Consider the following 20,309-nt stretch of genomic DNA (forward strand, 5'->3'; position numbering starts at 1 on the left):
ACGTTACTTCTATTAGCTGTTAATATAGATTACGTTGCCTAGGCCGAAAAGTAGAAAAAGGACTTGACGCAATTAGTCCCGAAATGAAATAGGAAGAGCCCAGCTGCCCAGCCCAATCTTTTCAAATGAGAGAAAAATAAAATAAAAAAATAAAAAGGCAGAAACGTAGGGAGGAGACGAAGAGCAATATAAAGCGATAACGTGATACGAGGTACGTAGCAACTACCAAGAAAGAGAAAAGAAAACACAGCGCGTGGCGATGGAAGGCAAAGGGTTATTGAAACTGCCGTATGATACCACCGTGAAGTTTATGCTGGCGTCACTTGAGCGCAACCTCCTCCCAGATGCACTCATTCGGACACTCACTCGCGTCCTTTTGTCCACGCGCCTCCGCTCTTCCTACAGGCCTTCCTCCCACCTTCAGCTCTCTGACCTCCTCCATTTTGCTCATTGTCTCTTCTCTTCTCTTCTCTTTCTAACTAACTGCTTCCATTTCATATTTAACGCATTTCACTTTCCTCATCCCTCCTTCAGCTTTGCGAGAGATGCCTATCGCAGTCAACACTGATAAGCCCAAATCTCAACACTATGAATTGCCAACCTCTTTCTTCAAGCTCGTCCTTGGAACCAATCTCAAATACAGGTCATTCCTTTTATCTTAATCTTCATTAATTCACACAATTGTAACTTCAAATTGGAAGAGAACACTGCAATTATTATGGTTAGAACTCATGTACGTGCATAATAGTGCTGTTTCTTTGAAAAATAAAGTGTGTGTAAAATTTAGTTATAAATGAATCCTCTTTGTTGCATAATGTATATAAAAGGGCATGTTCCTTTGCATGAAAAAGAAGTAGAGTCTTCGGTTGAGTGGTCTCTGTGTGACCTCAAAGTCACGGGTTCAAATGGTGGAAACATCCACCAATGTAATTAACTAACTATCTACATTATACATTTTGGGTGCGATCCTTTTTCGAACTCTGCATTAACACGGAATACTTGTGTACTGGACTACCCTTCTTGTGCATAAAAAATATAAAATAGTAAGACACACAGAGAACCTATATGGTTAATATAACATACCCTATATGGATGTACTGGTGCAGTTGCTGTTACTTCTCTTCTGACTCTCAGACGCTGGAAGATGCTGAAGAAGCAATGTTAGAACTCTATTGTGAGAGATCAAACCTGAAAGATGGTCACACAGTCCTTGATGTTGGATGTGGTTGGGGTTCACTGGCTCTTTACATTGCCAAGAAATACAGTAACTGCAAGGTTACAGGAATATGCAATTCCGCAACCCAAAAGGCTTATATTGATGAGCAGTCCCGGTACACATTCCTTTTGATATTATATACTTTCATTTCATGTGCTTTATGCAATTAATGTGTTTGTCATATAGTTTACAAATAATTTGACTAGATGACTTAGATTGGGTTTGTTTATTGTCTTTTAAATATATGGACACAGACATAAACACACAAAGAGACATATACACAAAGATATACGAATTTTTTATTGTGTTTGTTGATACTGAACGAAACACACAGTATAAACTAAATATCAATTTTACCCTTATATCATCACCAATGGAATAAGGATAAGAGTAAATTACTAAGGATAAAAGAGTAAATATTTGTGTCTCATTAATGTGTCTCCGTGTCTCATCTTTTTTGAAAGACACTAAATACATGTATTATAAACTAAATATCAATTTTACCCTTATATCATCACCAATGGAATAAGGATAAGAGTAAATTACTAAGGATAAAAGAGTAAATATTTGTGTCTCATTAATGTGTCTCCGTGTCTCATCTTTTTTGAAAGACACTAAATACATGTATTATAAACTAAATATCAATTTTACCCTTATATCATCACCAATGGAATAAGGATAAGAGTAAATTACTAAGGATAAAAGAGTAAATATTTGTGTCTCATTAATGTGTCTCCGTGTCTCATCTTTTTTGAAAGACACTAAATACATGTATTTTATGTACGTTTGTGTGTCACCGTGTCCTTAAAAAATCCGTGTCTCAGCAAACAAACGATGGACGTGTACCACCATGTCTATGTATTAGTGTCTCTGTCTCATCAAACAAACGCAGCATTACATATGGCTTCTACATTTAGCTTCAATTGCATGATAATAAAATATCACTTTATTCCATCTGTTGTATTGTCAGGGATCTTCAGCTGCAGAATTTGGACATCATTGTTGCAGATATTAGCACGTTTGAAATGGAAGGTTCCTATGACAGAATATTTTCCATAGAAATGTTTGAGGTTAGAATCTGAGCGCATACAATTCATAATCTGCATTGAATCTGTACCTGCTCAAATTCTAAAGTCAGTATTGACCTTGATGCAGCATATGAAGAACTATAAAGATCTTCTCAAGAAGATATCCTCATGGATGAAAGAGGATAGCCTTTTATTTGTTCATTATTTCTGCCACAAAGTATTTGCTTATCATTTTGAGGTAAATTAAACCTGATATAATATTGATAAACAACTTAACCATCTTGATTTCTTGGTTGATTTGTCTATAACACAGTACATTAGTAAAACTAGTAAGGTTTTCATATGTGTGTATAGGACAAAAATGATGATGACTGGATCACTAGATACTTCTTCACAGGAGGAACTATGCCTTCAGCAAATCTACTACTTTATTTCCAAGTGAGCTTGCTATGTAACTTCTTTTATTTTTGTTCAAATCACTTATAAATTGCATTCAGATTTAGCTAACATATGACTCATGTATGCAGGATGATGTTACTGTCCTCAACCATTGGCTAGTAAATGGAAAACACTATGCACAGACCAGGTTAAAATAAATTATTTTACAGCAATCTTGTTATATTCCATCCATGGTTAATTTGATTTTAAAGCTAATTTGAATTGAAGCAAGAACATATCCTGCAGTGAAGAATGGCTCAAAAGAATGGACAAGAATATAACCACCATAAAGCCTATTATGGAATCAACGTATGGCAAGGATTCAGCTGTTAAGTGGACAGTATATTGGAGAACATTCTTTATAGCTGTTGCAGAACTCTTTGGATACAATGATGGTGAAGAATGGATGGTTGCACACTTCCTTTTCAAAAAGAAATAAAAAATAAGAGCCGAAATGACAAAAGGAGATTGCTAGGGTACCAATATTTTATTAGAATAAAATAGAGAGTTGGCTAGTGTTAACTCAAATACAAGACAAATAAGAGAAAAAATATTGGTTCCCCAACATTTTCATGCCTTACTAATTGTTCTGTAATTTTATCATCTTTAGATTCTATTTGGTTGCCCATCATGTAGTATGTCTCAATCTTTTTTTAAATAAGGAACCTAATGCCAATATCAACACTGGTGGTTCCTCTTAAACTAGTACTATATCTTTACACTGATTCTGATTTATAAGTTCATCTCCAAAATGTTATATAGAATAGATAAATATTTTATTTTGAAAATGTGGTCCAAGAGACAAATTTATCCGAGGTTAAAAATAGGATATTGAATCCTTAAATTTCATCTGTTCTTTACATTTCCTTGTCTAGAAAATAGATTGCAGCCTCCAAGATCACTTGCTCTGTTCAAAGACCTAACAAACAGGTACCGGAGCATGATACCACATCAAGATTGGCCTTCACATGGATAAGCTTCTTTCTGCATCAAATTTTCAAACCCAAAATTAGTAGAACATATAAATTCTGCAGCTGCAAATCTTGTAACTTGATATCTCAGTGTTTGCATTACTTTGGTTCCATCCATCATGCTATAGCCTATATGAAGGATTTTAACCTATGTTGCTAAATTTCTAGCATTGAACTTACTTGGCTAGTTGCTAATAAAAAAAATACTATGTGCACACAAAAAATACTAGAGAAAAAACTATAAACAGCTCCTGACAATTATCTCAAAAGACAACGAGGCCCTTGAAAACAAAATACTCAATTCAGCCCTTGAGCTTTATTTTTATGAGACTGATTAGCCCCTGTGCTAAAAAAAGTCAATGTTTTTTTTTTTGTTCAGGGGCTGATCAAACCCAAAAACCAAAGAACAGGAGTCGGATTGGGTATTTTTTTTTTGTCAAGTCTCGTTATCCTTTCGAAGTAATTGTCAGAGACCGGGTTGGGTATTCACTCAAAATACTATGTTGCTATATTTATTGTTTACCTTATTTTGAATGTATATTTTATATTTGGTGGGTATACCATACTATACACTTAACATGATTGATTACTAATTATTCAATACCTACCTATGAACCTAAAGAATAAAAATGGTAGTTAATGAGTGAAGGAATCATCATCACCTTACTCATTAGAAGGTTTACTCAAATGGGTTTGATCAATTTGTTCAGCTTCCAAGAAATGACTGAGGAGTTTATCATCCAAATGTTGCTGTCCAAATTTACAGAAAAAGAAAAAAAAAGCTCATGGTTCATTTCATTCGACAAATTAAAGAAACAAATAAAACAAAAAGAATAGAAGAGGACATACAGAAAGGCAAGCTCTGTACTTTTGCCACTCCGCAACACATTCTTGTTTGTCCCAATGACCCTTCATGAATTTCTCCGAGTACCACCTTGAAGAATGAAATTAGGGTTTAAGATAGTAAATAAAAGGTGATTGATAAGAATAGAAGGAGGATTGGTGAATAGCTTGATTTGATGTAGATGAAACCTGTTGAAGCAATTGTTGTATGCGTCTCTAAGATGGGAACAAGGAGAGGTTGAAGAAGAGGATTTGGAACTTGTTTTCTTCTCTTTCATTTCATTGATTAGAGCTACAACGCAGAACGCAGTCTCCCTCTCTCTCTGGAGTCTGTCTCAGTGCGGCGGTGGCGAAAAAATTTCAACACTCCTCTCTGCCGCCGCACACATCACGTGTCATCATATTATAAAACCTTGTTCAAGGTTTAATCATTTTTTTTCTTTTTTTCGGTAGTGTCTAAAACTCTAAATAATAAATACAAAATTAGAATAAATAGTCATTTAGTCTCTAAAAAATCACTTATTTTTTAAATTAGTTGTTAATAAAATTTTTTAATCAAATTTGTCATTTGAAAATTTTGAATTAGTTATTTTAGTAGTTCTAATTAGCTGATAACATGGTAAGTTTATGAAATTAGGTCAAATAAATTCTAAATTGAAGTCTAGTCAGCAATTAAGAAAACTATTTGTGATGCTATTAATATGTAATAGTGTTGGCAAATCAAATCGTATTTGAAATGCAACTTCGATATTATTGGCTGACGAAATACTAGATAAAGAGGAGAAAAATATTGAAAAACTAAGGTATTTCAGAATTTTACTATGTGGTAAATCATTATCACATGTAGGACTTGTCAAAATTAGTGTTCACCTATGGACAACTTTTTGTTGTTTTGTCAAGAGTTAAGAGTCGCAATAGTTTAAACTGTTCTAATTCGAGACAAAAATAGCAATCCAAAATCATCAACCACAAATGTCGTGTTCAAAGAAGTTTTTAATAATATTTAGGTAGGTGAGAGTGATGAGAGAGAGTGTGTGTGGGTGGAAAACTGATGGCATCTTTTTTATCTTTTTCTAGTGAATTTGCACTTAAATTGTTGAGTTTAATCAAGAATTAATTATCTAACCGGAACAATTTAAAATCTCCTCAAAATGAAGCAGTTGGAGTTGAACCTCATCCCTCCAGGAAATAAAAGGTAGCTATGTCCACAGGCTACCTTGTCTTATACTAATATAGATACAAATTAAAATATATATTAATATCTTTTGGTAAATAATTTATTTTTATTTAATTTATTTTAATTTTAATTATAAGCTCACTCATTTTTAAATTAATTATATTTTTATTTAACAGTAATTATAAATTCACTTATTATTTTTTTCATAATTATATAATAGTATAATAGATATAAACTAATTAATAAATTATTAAAATTCGAAAATAATACTTATTTTAATATAAAAACAAAATAAAAATATTTATAATAGAGTAAAATTAACAAAATACTTATTGTTTCTGTTCCATATTGTTTAGAATAGCTAGATATTTTTAAAATATTAGTAAAATATGTATTTTAAATTTTTAATTCTAATTTTTTTCCTATATTTTATTTTTTATTTACATAGGACCGGGTTAACCGGTTCAACCAGTGACCCACCAGTTGAACCAGTGACCCAATAGCTTGATCGGTTCGGTTCTGACAACTATGCTGCAAAGTGAATGAATCAAGTGGTCCCCATCCATCAATTGAAGACTTGCTGATTGCCATAATTAATTCTGATTCAAATCTACTTAATATACTAAAATTGGGTTTTCCCTTAATTGATGAAAGTGAGGTGTCACTTTCTCGTGAACCCATTTTCCCTCCAAAATGAATGCATTTAATGAATAATGCATAATTATACTAATTTAGGAAAATATCTTTATTTTAATTATATAAAATCAATATTTAATGCATTATTAAACTACTTATCAATTATTGATAAAAAATATTTTTAATTATTTTAATGAATAATGCATAATTATACTAATTTAGGAAAATATCTTTATTAAATTATATAAAATCAATATTTAATGCATCATTAAACTAATTATCAATCAAAAATATTTTTAAATATTTTAATTATATATTCATTTTAATTATATTCATATCCTTCTAATTCTTATTCATTATCCAATGATTTTATTAGTGGCAAGTTGTTAACCTATTTATATTGATAATAATAATAATTTTATTAGGATAAATATCAAATTCTATTCCTAATATAAAAATATAAAATTTAATTCCTTCCATTTTTATTTTACCACTATAAAAGACCATGTATGCTATAGAAAAAAATATCATTCGTTTACCAATTACTCTTTCATTTGATAGCTTTTACAACAATTCTTTTTCTTCCTATGAGGCGTCGTTGCAAGAAGACAACTATCGTGGATACAAACTACCACACTCTCCAACTTTCGTGCTCATCATTCGGAGCTCTATAAGATATGCTATCTATGAAGTATTTATAGACCATGGTATTATCATGTATGCATAAATAAAAAATGTTTCGTATTTAAATTTAAGTCATTACCTATTTGTGATATATTGTAGTGTGAAATCACTTTCAATATATATTGTGTAATGATATTATGTTCTAATTTAAACTTTTACTTTAGAACTGTATTATAATTTTATCTCATCATTTTTTCTTAAATATCAAGTTGACGTATTTTTATTTATTATTATTATTATTATCGAAACGGATGTGATATGAAATGTACAAAAAAAACTCTCACATTCAATTTATTTTATTGTAGTCTTCTGTCTATTCTATTTATTTTTATTTTCTTCTTATTCGTTTTATTTTCTTTTTAAATATTATATACTTTATTATAATTTATACCAATCTACTTCTATTTAATATACTAAAACTGAGTTTTCCCCCAATTAATGAAAGTAAGGTGTCACTTTCTCGTGAACCCATTTTCTTTCCAAAATGATTACACTATTTGTCTCTTTTAAATTTATTTTTAAAAATTATCTTTAATTGATATAATTATATTATAATTAGTATGTAATGAATGATACATAATTATACTAATTTAAGATAATCTCTTTATTATAATTATACTAATCTCTTTTAAATTTATTTCAAAAAATTATCTTAATTATAATTATATAACAATATTATACTTAGCATTTAATGAATAATTCATAATTATACTAATTTAGAAAAATATCTCTATTATAATTATATAAAATTAATAATTAATGTATTATTAACCTAATTATCAATCAAAAATATTTTTAACTATTTTAATTATATTGATTTTAATTATATTGGTATAATTCTATTTTTTATTTATTATCCTAAAATTTTATTGATGACAAGTTATTATCTTAAAGGTGACCTATATAATAATAATAATAACAACAAAAAGATAAAAAATTATATTTTAGAGAAATATAACTTGATTATGAATAATTGGTTATTAATAATGATAATTATATGATTAATTTTTAGTAATCATTAAATATATTTAATATAAATAACTAAATTTAATTAGTTAACAAATGAAAGAAAATATTATTACACAATTATAGAATATATATATATATATATATAAATAACTAATTAATATTAATGATAATTCAATATATATATATATATATTAATAACCAATTTAATATTAATAACAATAATTATCCTTATTATTCAATAATAATAATAATAATAATAATAATCTTTTTTTATTAAAATATTCATCTAATTGAATTAATATAAATATTTAATAAAAATAAAAGATAGAATTTTTGCTTTAAAGGATAATACAATCGAATATTCTTGAAGATTTTAAAGCTGTGAGTATATATTCTTCCTATATTAATATACGCATGCATGTTACTTCATTTTTTCATAAATGAAAAATAACATTTATCCGTTAAATTTGTTAGTTACTCAACCGATTCATCTTATTTATTGTGATTGAGATTCATATATAATCATAAAGATTTTTTTTCCTCCATTAATTTTAGTAAAGAAATTCATGACGTAAAATAAATTAAAATAAAGTCAGTATCTACTTTTTTCTCAATATTTTTTATATTTACGGTAAATATTAAATATAAAAAAGAAAAAAATATTAATTATTATCACATTTATTTATTTATATTCATAATTAAATTTAATATAATTATAGTAAGTCTCTATAATTATAACAATTTATATCTGTTACATATATAGCAATTATATTATATATAATTATATATCTCCTCTTTTATATATACTTAGCAAATATTTCTATTTATATAATCTACTTAATATATTAAAATTGAGTTTTTTCTCAACTAATGAGAGTGAGGTGTGAATTCCTCATGAATTCATTTTCCCTCCAAAATGAATGCATTTAATGAATAATGCATAATTATACTAATTTAGGAAAATATCTTTATTATAATTATATAAACTCCATATTTAATACATTATTAAACTACTTATCAATTATCAATAAAAAATATTTTAATAATAATAATAATAATAATAATAATAATAATAATAATAATAATAATAATAATAATAATATACTTCTACTTAATATACTAAAATTGTATTTTTCCCTAACTAATTAAAGTGAGGTGTCAATTTTTCATAAATTCATTTTTCTTCTAAAATGAAAGCACTATTCATGAATAATGTATAATTATACTAATTTAGGAAAATATATTTATTATAATTATATAAAATTAATATTTAATGCATTATCAACTAATGAAAGCGAGGTGTCAATTCTTCATGAATTTATTTTTTCTCCAAAATGAAAGTACTATTCTCTCTTCTAAATTTATTTTAGAAAAATTAAAATTCCATGCTGAATATAGGTGGCAAGTTAAAAAAAAAAAGCAAGTTCATAGAATCAAATCATATTTCTATAACATATATAAGAATATATATTTTTATTAAATAAAAATTGAATTTCTGCACTTCATGATGGGCGTGACATACTTTTTTATAATTAGCGTGTTTCTTAATTTATTTTTTATAACTCATTGAATACAATTTATTACAGTAAATTAATTATATCAACTAATTGATTTGATTAGGTATTTAAATATTACACGATTTATTATAATTTATATCAATCAAATAATTGTAATTTATTATATCAATTTTTTAATTCATTAATTTATAAGGTACATAATAACATAGATAATTTGTTACTTATACTAATTAAATACAATAAATACATATTAATTTAGTTAAAAAAATCATTGTCTCCTATGTTTTTCTATTTATTTTTTTTAATTCAATAAATCCAATCAATTATAATAAATTAATTATATCAACTAATTAATTCAATCAATTATTTTTTAATTTATTTTTTGAATTCAATAAATCAAATAAAATTAATTATACTAATTATTTGTATTGACTAATTGATTTGATTAATTCTTAAAAATATTTTTATTTAATTTATTTTATTTATTTAAATATAACTAATTAGTTAATTAATTTTATTAGGATAAATATCAAATTCTATTTCTAATATAAAAATGCAAAATTTTATTCATTCTATTTTTATTTTATCATTATAAAATTAAAGACCATATATGCTAGAAGAAAATACCATACATTTACCAATTACTCTTTCATTGGATATCAAGTGTGATATAAAATTTGTAAAAAAAAAAAAACTTACATTCAATTTATTTTATTATAGTCTTCTATTCTTCTATTTTTTTATTCATTTTATTTTCTTTTTAAATATCATATAATTTATTATAATTTATACCAATTAATTAATTATAATTCATTATATCAGTTAGTTTAATTCATTAATTTATAATATACATGATAAAATAGATCATTTGTTACTTATACGTTTATTTTTCTAAAATCTAAATCTGAATAATTATATTTTCAGTTTTTATTATGAACAAAATATTATTAATAATGAATAATAATTAACCACTCATACTTTTAATCAAAGTGTTTGTATGATTGTTATATTATTAATATTAATTATTGATTATTTTTTCATAAATAAATTATATTATAATTTTATGTTAGTTCATAATTGATTAATGATTAATGTTCATGAAGCTATGTTACTCTAAATTTTATATTTTATAAATATTTTATTTAAATATAATTTTTAACATAAAAATGTATTATTTTTAATAATATCATAATTTTATATTTTTTAATTATTCTAAATAAATATTTTATCAAATACTAATTAAAGCCATTCTTCCATTTGCTTTTACTAATCTATTTTCTAACTATTATATAAAATTAAAATCGTATTAATGAATTTAATATTAAAATTAATTTGGCTTTTTATTATTTAGAGTGTTTTTGAATCAATAATTTTATACTCTTTATTTTTTTTTCAGTTTCATTTTTGAATTTTAATTTAGTACTCAAAGATAGTGAAATTCCATTGATGCGGAAATAAAGTTACAAAAGGATTCATAGGGTAGAATAAGTAAAATAATGTGATACCCACATTGCAACATCCAAATGAAACAACTTAAGATCTAAAATATTTATCTTTCTCTTTTTCGCCATCTATTATATTATCTATTCTATCTATTCTATTATATAAAAATCGAACTTTTACCTTTAACGATAGAATCAACGTAAGATGCTTCTACTTTATTTTGTTTAACTCATTAAAGTCAATTCGTTATGATGAATTAATTATATCAACTAATTCATTTGAATATATATTTAAGTATCACACAATTTAAAATTATGTATATTAATTATTTGATTTAATTTTTATGATATATAAATTTAAGGAATAAATTAAAATAAGATAATTTATTACTTATTTAAATTGAATACAACAAATATAAATTAATTTAGTTAAAAATTTACTATTTTCTAATCTTCTATACATAAAAATGACAAAACAAAATTATAAAAAAAAGTTTTTTTTTCACTTTTGCTATTTTAGTTTTATTTTCTTTGTTTTTTTATGTATAATTTTATTTTATATTAACTTTATTGATTTAATAATAAAATATACTCATATTAATTCTATCATATAATAATATATTTTTCTCCTATATTAATCAAAGAAGGGATAAGTATTGTTTTGGTCCCTCACGTTGAGGGTCAGAATCGAACCCGTCCCTAACGTAATTTTCGATTTAGAATCATACTTAACTTTTTTTTTATTAAAATCGTCCTTTTAATATTTTTAGACAAAAATACCCTCACCAATACCAGCATAATTACGTCCTCCACCAGCACCAGCACCACCACCACAACCACCACCACAACCACCACCAACACCACCACCCGCACCACCACTAACACCAACACCAACAACAACACCAACACCAACACCACCACAACCACAACCACCACCAACCACCACCACCACCACCACCAAGACCACCACAAAAAAGCAGAAAATAACACCAAACAGAAACAGAAATAACACCACACAGAAACAGAAAGCAAGAAAGCAGAAGCAAGGCGTGAGGTGGAGGCGGAGGCGGCAGAAGCGAGGCGGAGGCGGCGACGTGAGGCGGTGAGGCGGAGGTGGCAGAAGCGAGGCGGAGGCGGCGACGTGAGGCGGTGAGGCGGAGGCGGCGAGGCGGACTCCAACGGCAATGGCTCGCCGTCCCTCTCCCCCCTTTCCCCTTCCCCCTCCTCCTCCCCCTCTCCTCTTCCCCCCACCCCGCGTCCATTCCCCCTACCCCCTTCCGCCACCATCCCCCTTCCCCTTTCCCCTTCCCCCCACCCCGAACCCGCGTCCCCTTCATTTTCTTCCTCTTCTTCTCCGGCTTCTTCCACTTCCCCTCCTCCCTCTCTTTGCTGCCGGCACCGTCCCCCCGCTGTCCCCCCTCCCCCTTCCCTTTTCCCCCTTCCCCCTTTCCCTCCCCTCCCCCTTTGTAAACCCTTTTCTTCCCCCAACACGTTTTTTTTAATTTTATAATTTTTTTTATTTTAGGGGCAGTTTAAGAATAAATTAAAAAATTTTATTAGAAAGGACGATTTTAAATTTAAATACGACTTTAAGGATGATTTTAAATCAAAATATACATCAGGGACGGGTTCGATTCCGACCCTCAACGTGAGGGATCAAAACAATACTTATCCCATCAAAGAATTTCAATAGTTATCAATTACATCTAATAGAATAACTGAAAAGTGAGAACTACGAGAAGTTAAGCCCAGGTTCAAAATGTTGAAACAAAGAAAAGAAAACAATGGATATATGATTAGCGAAAAATGTATAATAATGACAAAATATACTCAAACTGAATTTTTTCTCCAACTAATAAAAGTGAGGTGTTAATTTCTCATGAATTCATTTTTTCTCTAAAATGAAATCATTATTTTCTTTTCTAAATTTATTTTAGAAAAATATATTTATTATAATTATATTACAATTAACATTTAACGAATAATGCATGATTATACTAATTTAGAGAAATATTTTTATTATAATTATATAAAATCAATATTTAATACATTATCAACTAATAAAAGTGAGGTGTCAATTCCTTATGAATTCATTTTTCCTCCAAAATGAAAGTACTATTCTCTCTTCTAAATTTATTTTGAAAAATATATTTATTATAATTATATTACAATATTACAATTATCATTTAATGAATAATGCATAATTATAATAATTTAGAAAATAAAATAAAGTCCAGTAATTTATCTTCCGACTGCACACGTGTATAGAATAACTTTTAAGAAGGAGTCATGTATAATAAATACGGTCGATGATTGTAAAACTGTATACTAATATTGATATAATATTATTTCAAGTATATGTTTTGCAGGCATCAAAGAAAAGTATTGAGTTGTTTTTTTAGTAGATTTAAATTATTTATTGTTTATTAAAAAATTTTGTAAATTTGAATTCTCTAATAATTTTTTATTTATTTTGAGTTAATTTTGATATGTTCTTAGTTGACAGTAAAACAACATATAAAATTTGTTGGTGGGTCTAAGTATTATTAAGTTATTTATGGTCACATTGAGTATATATGTTTGATTTATTGAAAAAAGTAGATTACTAAAACCAATTAATAACTATTTTAAAGTTAATATATTTAACACTAGCTTAAGAAAAAACAAATAATACATAACATGTTATATTTTTATTAATCAAATTATTATAATTTAAATTAATCTTAACAAAATAATTTAAAATTATAATTTCAATCTTATCACGTGCATGTCACGGGTTAATACACTTGTTTTATTTTAAAATAGGAAAAGATATTATTTAATTTTAAAAATTAGGATTTAAATTTATTAGGATCAGATATAAAAGGAAGATTTTTTCATTAGTTAATTTTTCATTCCCACTCAGTACATTTTACTTGAATCCTTATTTTCTCTCTGAACCATGAGCAACTAAACCTCCATTGTTAAGGTTAGAAGCTCTGTCTATTGTATAGATTGATATTATTATTTTTCTATTTTAATTTATGTTTTAATTTATATTTCAAGAATTGTTTTCATTCTTTATTTTATGAATTTGGGTGGAACAGTATGACCCATGTTCTAATTGAGTTCTTGTATAACTTGGAAAAACTCTTTACTTGAACAATAGCTTGAAAACAATTTCTCCTAAATTTTAATTATTTGGATTTAACGAGATACGTGACATATAATCCTCTTATTTTTGGGTAATTAGGATTTTTGTGGCATTTAAACTGGAATTTGATCATCACCCTCTAATTGGAATTAATTGACCAAGAAATTGGCAGTTGATGAATTTTAGAGGAGGCTAGAAAGGTCTAAAGAATTAGGGTCTAGTCACATATAGTTTGCCATGAATTAAATCTTGCATGATTAAAATAGTTAATAAGAAAAGTCAATCAGGAAAATAGATAACTCTGAAGCCTTAACTGTTTCTCTATATTTGGTTTTCAACTTATTTACATACCAATCTTCCAATTTTCTGAATTTATTGTTTAATACTCTTTGAATACCAACATTCTTTTCTGCTTGCCTAACTAAGTAAATCATTTAACCATTGTTGCTTAGTCCATCAATCCTCGTGGGATCGACGCTCACTCACCTGAGGTATTACTTGGTACGACCCGGTGCACTTGCCGGTTAGTTTGGGGTTGTAAATTCCGCACCAGAAACACAGGGAGGGGGTAGAACGGTAGGTCAGACTAAGGATCCTAGGGTTTGGAATCGAGATAAGTATCGACGTTTGGAGAACGAGTCCTTCTCAATTTTCGTGGATAATCTCCCGGGTAATGTTTCGAAGAGGGAGCTGTTTCAACTATTTTGTTGGACTGGACGCATAAACGACATTAACTTATCAAGAAAACAAAAGAACGGTGGTATATACATCTTTGCGTTCATACGATACACCACGAAAGGGGAGCTTTGAAAGCTATAGCTGAGATGAATCAGATGAGATTGAGAGGCAATAATGTCTTTGTGGGGGAAGATAAATACAGAAGAATGCCTGAGGTGAAAGACACGAATAGGATTCCTCCACGAGATGGCCCCCAAAGTGCTTTGGGTGGTCAAATGCTGGAAGATAGAGGAGAGAACAAGAATATCACAACAACTTCCAACAAGGTTTTGGCGAAGGATAAGAAAGTTCAAGATCCACATGGCAATGGGTGGACGAAGAAGGTGAAAGTATCCTTGGTGAAAAAAAATCTGGACTGGCTACAGAAAAGCTTGGTTGGGGGAACGACGAAGGCTATTGACTTTGGAGCACTGTAGGAATCGGTTGCGAAGAATTTTCCTCACGTTATTTAGGTGCGTGAAATATGTGCTTATAAAGCACTATTGACCTTTGACAGTCTCTTGAATGCAGAAGAAGCATACACCTTCCATATAAATAGCCTTCTGCAGTTGTTCCATAGCGTATGGAGGTGGGACGAGTCGGAGAGAAGCGAAACTCGGAGGGTGTGGCTAGAGTGCTTTGGGGTTCCACTACATGCATGGTCTGTGGATACTTTTAGGGTAATAGAAAGTCAATGGAGAGAGGTGGTTGGCTGTGATATTGCGATTAAATTGTGCACCTCCTTTAGTGTTGGCCGTGTACAAGTTGATACATGTGTGATGGACGTGATAAAAGAATGGATCCATATCAAAATTGGCACTAATGGATTTGATATAGTGGTAAAAGAGGTGGGATATGAAACATATGGAAGGAATGATAAGATGGATACAATGAGGAATGACAAGGGTAGCGGTGATCACCAGAGAAACATAACTACGAAGCTCTGTGATGATATAGCAATAACGTCGCCAAGTCCTACAAACTTGCCAGCTAGTTCAGATCCGGCAGCGGAAGTGATTATCAAGTCGCAACTGGAGGAGGTTGAAGATGGGGATAGATTGGTAAATTCAGAAATAATTTTGAATGCGTGGAGTTATGGGAATTCAAAACACAATCAATTGAACTTGGTAACTTATCAATCTAATAAAGGTGATATTGAAAGCATGACAGATTTTGTGGGTTATGAGGTGAGTAATGAAGTAGATTCTGAGATGACTATCTCCTGGGAGTACGGTTGTAAACCTAATAGGCCTGGAAAGGGAGTTATGATGTATGATGTTATTAAACCTAAAAAGGGGCCCCTCAACAAACTTAGGTGCTATTATATGGATTTGGGCCATGAAGGGTTAAGGCCCGGTTCACTTTTGCACGCTGGAGGAGAGGACGTGCTTCACGGGCCTGCTGAGGAACGTGGACCTGTACTTGGTCAGACCTGTACTAGGTCGGCTATGCAGAACGCGTACTGGGGAAGTGATCGCCAACAGGGTTTCCCTTATCCAGTCGAGGAAGCCTCGATGCCTGGCGCCTTCAGTGAGTTGGGGGCTGCGGCTTCTGAGAATGGTACAGAACGTACGAGCCCGCACGAAGACCGATCAAAGGTGGCTGTTTCCCGAGCTGTAAATCAGGTTGAACGTAGATCGGGGGACGGCTGTTGGCCGATCGAAGATGGAGTTACCTGGAGGAAAAGAAGACACACTGGCCAAGGTCTTGTAGCGAAGGCAACGGCGATTGTGGGCCAGGCAGAAGATGTGCTTATTTCACCTAGTGCGGAGACGGATTTTGGTGGGGATGACACAAATAATAAGGCTCGGAGAAGGAGATGCATGGTGGGGGTGGGAGGAGGCCGACTAGCAGTTCATGGTAGAGGGGTCAATGATCTACTAAGAGCTGTGGGCGCAGCAAACAATGCTGAAAAAGGAAGCAGTGAAGTTGATGCAGACAATGGTGAAGATGACCAAGAGTGTGATAAGTCTGGCCTGGGTACAAAAGCAGGTACGGGTAGAAATTTAGCAATGTTGGAAGCAGGACACAGGGTAGATGAGGAAGACGTAGAGCATGGTAAGGATGATGAAGCCACTGACAATGAGGATATGACTTTGGAGGAGCAGCTTTCAGAAAATAAAAGAACTTGGAAAGTAGCAACAGAGTCAGGAACAGTGTTGTATAATAAAGAAGATGACATAATGGCGATCCTTCACCAACAGAATGAAGAAATTGCCCTGAAAAAAAGGTTGGTGAAACAAAGGGCAAAAGCAAGGCGAAGCAGACCTAAAACTCATAAAAAGGTGTGTAATAATTACTGTAATGATTATTACTTCTTGGAATATTAGGGGATTGAGGGGTGAAGGGAAGTTGAGGATGATAAAGGACCTAAAAAGAAAATTTAAGTTAAATATATTAGGCCTGGTGGAGACCAAGAGACAGGTAGTGATTAAATATGATATACCAAAAATTTGGGGAAATAGCTGTGTGGGGTGGGACTTTGTTGAATCTAATGGTGCTTCTAGTGGTTTGCTGTTAATATGTGATGACGACTTCTTTAAAATAAGAAATAGCCACAAAGGGGAGAGGTGGTTGTGTGTTGAAGGGGAGGTAGTGAAATATAATTTTTATTGTGCTTTTATTTTGGTATATGGTGCGCATGCTAGAGATGAGAAGCTTGTTGTTTGGGAAGAGCTGAGTTACATTGCGGGGTTATGTCAGGTTTTCTGTTGCTTCATGAGGAACCTCAATGAGATTGTACAGGTGGAAGAAAGACGGGGTACTGATAGCTTACCATTTTCAGTTGAAGACTTTAAGAATTAGATACATGACATGGGTGTGGTGGACTTGTCGATTACTGATCGAAAGTTTACATGGTTCAGAGGTCGATCATGCAGCCATATTGATAGAGTTCTGGTTAGCTTGGAATGGCTGGAAAAGTTTCAGACACTCGGCTACGTGGTGGTCCTAGGGGCTTGTCTGACCATTGTCCAATTATAGCAGAAGGTAGGAGGCAGAGAGATGGGCCGAGGCCATTCAGAAGCCTTGATTCGTGGTTTACACATGAAGATTTTCTAAGAATGGTTAAGGAGGAATGGAGAGGCCTAGGTGAGGCACAATTTACAGATAAACTGAAGGCTATGACAGGTCCTCTGGGAAGATGGCATAAAGATAAATTTGGGAACATGGACAGAAAAATCATGAAATTTGAGGAAAAGATCAAGAAGATTGACGACGCGGTGGGTGATGGTGTTCATGATGGAACAGTGGAGGCAAGAAGAAAGGCACTTGTGACTTGTTGTGAGAAATGGTATGTAAGGAAGGAGTTACATTGGAATCAGATGTCGCGTTCTAGACATGTGAAGGACATTGATAAGAACACGAGATACTTCCACAACTTGGCCTCTGCGAGAAGGAGAAAGAACAGGATTGATGTGCTACTCATAAATGGAAGGCTGATAAGGAATCAAGCGAGGATCAAGATCGAGATTAGAGACTTTTACAAGAAGTTGTATCATCATGAAGAGTCTCCTTTGATAGGTTTCAGGGACGGTTTGGTGGAAATGATTGGTGAGGAGGATGCTTTAGCATTGAAAGTGCAACCGACTCCAAAGGAGGTCAAAGAAGCAGTATGGGATTGCGAATCATCCAAAGCTCCTGGAAGTGATGGCTACAACATGAACTTTATAAAGAGGTGTTGGTCTGAAATTGGCACTGAATTTACGGCGGCGGTGATGGATTTCTTCTTTTCTTCTAAGTTACTGGCGGATGCAAATCTCACTTGGGTGGCGCTAGCTCCTAAATTTTCTGGTGCAAAGGAAATCAAAGATCTGAGACCGATCAGTATGGTAGGCTGTGTGTATAAAGTCATTTCGAAAATACTGGTTTAGAGGATGCGAGCAATCATACCACGACTAGTAGGTGAGACTCAAAGTACTTTTGTCAAGGGACAAAAAATTCATGATGGGGCCCTTATCACATGCGAAACTGTTCAATGGGTTAAAATGAGGAAGAAGGAAGCAGTGATAATGAAGCTGGATTTCCAGAAAGCTTACGATAGAGTCAAGTGGAACTTTATAGATCTTGTGTTGCAAAAGATGGGCTTTGGTCGGAGATGGAGGAGTTGGGTTATGGAGTGTGTAAGTACGAGTTCAATGTCAGTGCTGATAAATGGTTCGCCATCTAAGCATTTTAAGATGGAAAGGGGTTTGCAACAGGGTGATCCGTTGTCCCCTTTTCTGTTTATACTTGTCGTTGACGTGCTATATAGGTTGCTTAGGGAGGTAGTGAGAAATGGGCGTATTTTGCCGTTACTGGTGGGTAGAGATCAGGTTGAGCTATCTCATCTCCAATTTGCGAACGATACTGTATTGTTCTGTCCCCCTGATGAAGAGACCATTAAGAATTACAGGAGGATCCTTCGTTGTTTTGAGCTCATGTCGGGACTGAGCATTAATTTTGATAAGTCTAGCTTGATTTCTATTAACTGTGATGATCAGTGGGTGCAGCGTATGTCTAGAGTGTTGGGGTGTAGGATTGCCTCTCTGCCGGTGAAGTACTTAGGGATCCCGCTAGGAGTGAACCCGAGATTGGTGAAGACTTGGAAGCCCATTATAGAAAAGTGGAGGAGAAGCTAAGCATCTGGAAAGCCAAAATCCTCAATATAACCGGTAAACTGGTGCTTATTAAATCTGTTTTGAACAGCCTCCTTGTCTATTACTTGAGCTTGTATAAAATGCCAAAGGCTGTTGCAGAGAAATTGATTTTCTTACAAAGAAGGTTTCTTTGGAGTAAGGAGGATGGAAGGAATGATATGACAATGGTCAGGTGGGAGGTGGTGCAGGCTCCCAAAAATCTGGGCGGTTTAGGGGTTGGAGATGCTATGGTGCGTAACACAGCCCTTCTCTTTAAGTAGTGGTGACGATTTTCAAAAGAGGATTGCCCCTTATAGAAGAAGGTGGTGTGCTCTTGTAATAATCTGAGTCCAATGTGATACTGTCATCCCAGGTATTACTTACTCGGGGGGCATGAAAGGATATCTGCCAAATACAGTTCAAGGAACAACAATTACGACAGAAGATGATTAATGGGTTGTCTATGAAGATTGGTGATGGGAGAGGTACTTATTTCTGGGAGGATGTATAGCTGCGTGGAGGGGCCACTGAAAGACTTATTTATGAGGCTATTCTCAGTTTCAAACCAAACAGGATCTGTTATAGGGGATTGTGGGTTCTGGAACGGGTTAGAGTGGAGATGGAACTTCCATTAGAGGCGAGAGCTTTTCCAATAGGAGTTGGACCTAGTGAACCATTTGCATAAAACTTTAAGAGTGATTCAACTTGCATACGGTAGAGAGGATAGAGTTGTGTGGAAATTTGATAAACAAGGCATATTTTCTACTAACTCCTTTGTGTAGGCGATGCAGGTGGAAATGCTTCCAGAAGATATAGCAAGTTACAGTTTTACTAAGACAGTTTGGAAGGGCCTAGTCCCGCCAAGAGTTGAACTATTTGTTTGGTTCGTCTTGATTGGAAAGGTCAATACGAAGGAGAGGCT

The 20,309-nt window shown here is 31.9% G+C and overlaps 1 protein-coding gene across 2 annotated transcripts; it reads left to right on the plus strand.

Moving 5' to 3' along the window:
- Positions 1-84: 84 nt before the first annotated feature.
- LOC112706344 ((S)-coclaurine N-methyltransferase) lies at positions 85-3,470 on the plus strand. Of its 2 annotated transcripts, none has more exons than XM_025757606.2 (8): positions 85-452; positions 535-643; positions 1,107-1,331; positions 2,187-2,286; positions 2,372-2,482; positions 2,599-2,682; positions 2,772-2,830; positions 2,929-3,470. In XM_025757606.2, the coding sequence occupies exons 1-8, from the start codon at positions 260-262 to the stop codon at positions 3,119-3,121; spliced, it is 1,074 nt and encodes a 357-aa protein (XP_025613391.1). In that variant the 5' UTR covers positions 85-259; the 3' UTR covers positions 3,122-3,470. The 2 variants fall into 2 exon arrangements, with proteins under 2 accessions (XP_025613391.1, XP_025613390.1); XM_025757605.3 differs by having other exon boundaries at positions 110-452; positions 2,911-3,470.
- The last annotated feature ends 16,839 nt before the right edge of the window (positions 3,471-20,309 follow it).

This window comes from Arachis hypogaea, chromosome 8 (assembly GCF_003086295.3).
Source record: "Arachis hypogaea cultivar Tifrunner chromosome 8, arahy.Tifrunner.gnm2.J5K5, whole genome shotgun sequence".
In the NCBI taxonomy this organism is placed as follows: Eukaryota; Viridiplantae; Streptophyta; class Magnoliopsida; order Fabales; family Fabaceae; genus Arachis; species Arachis hypogaea.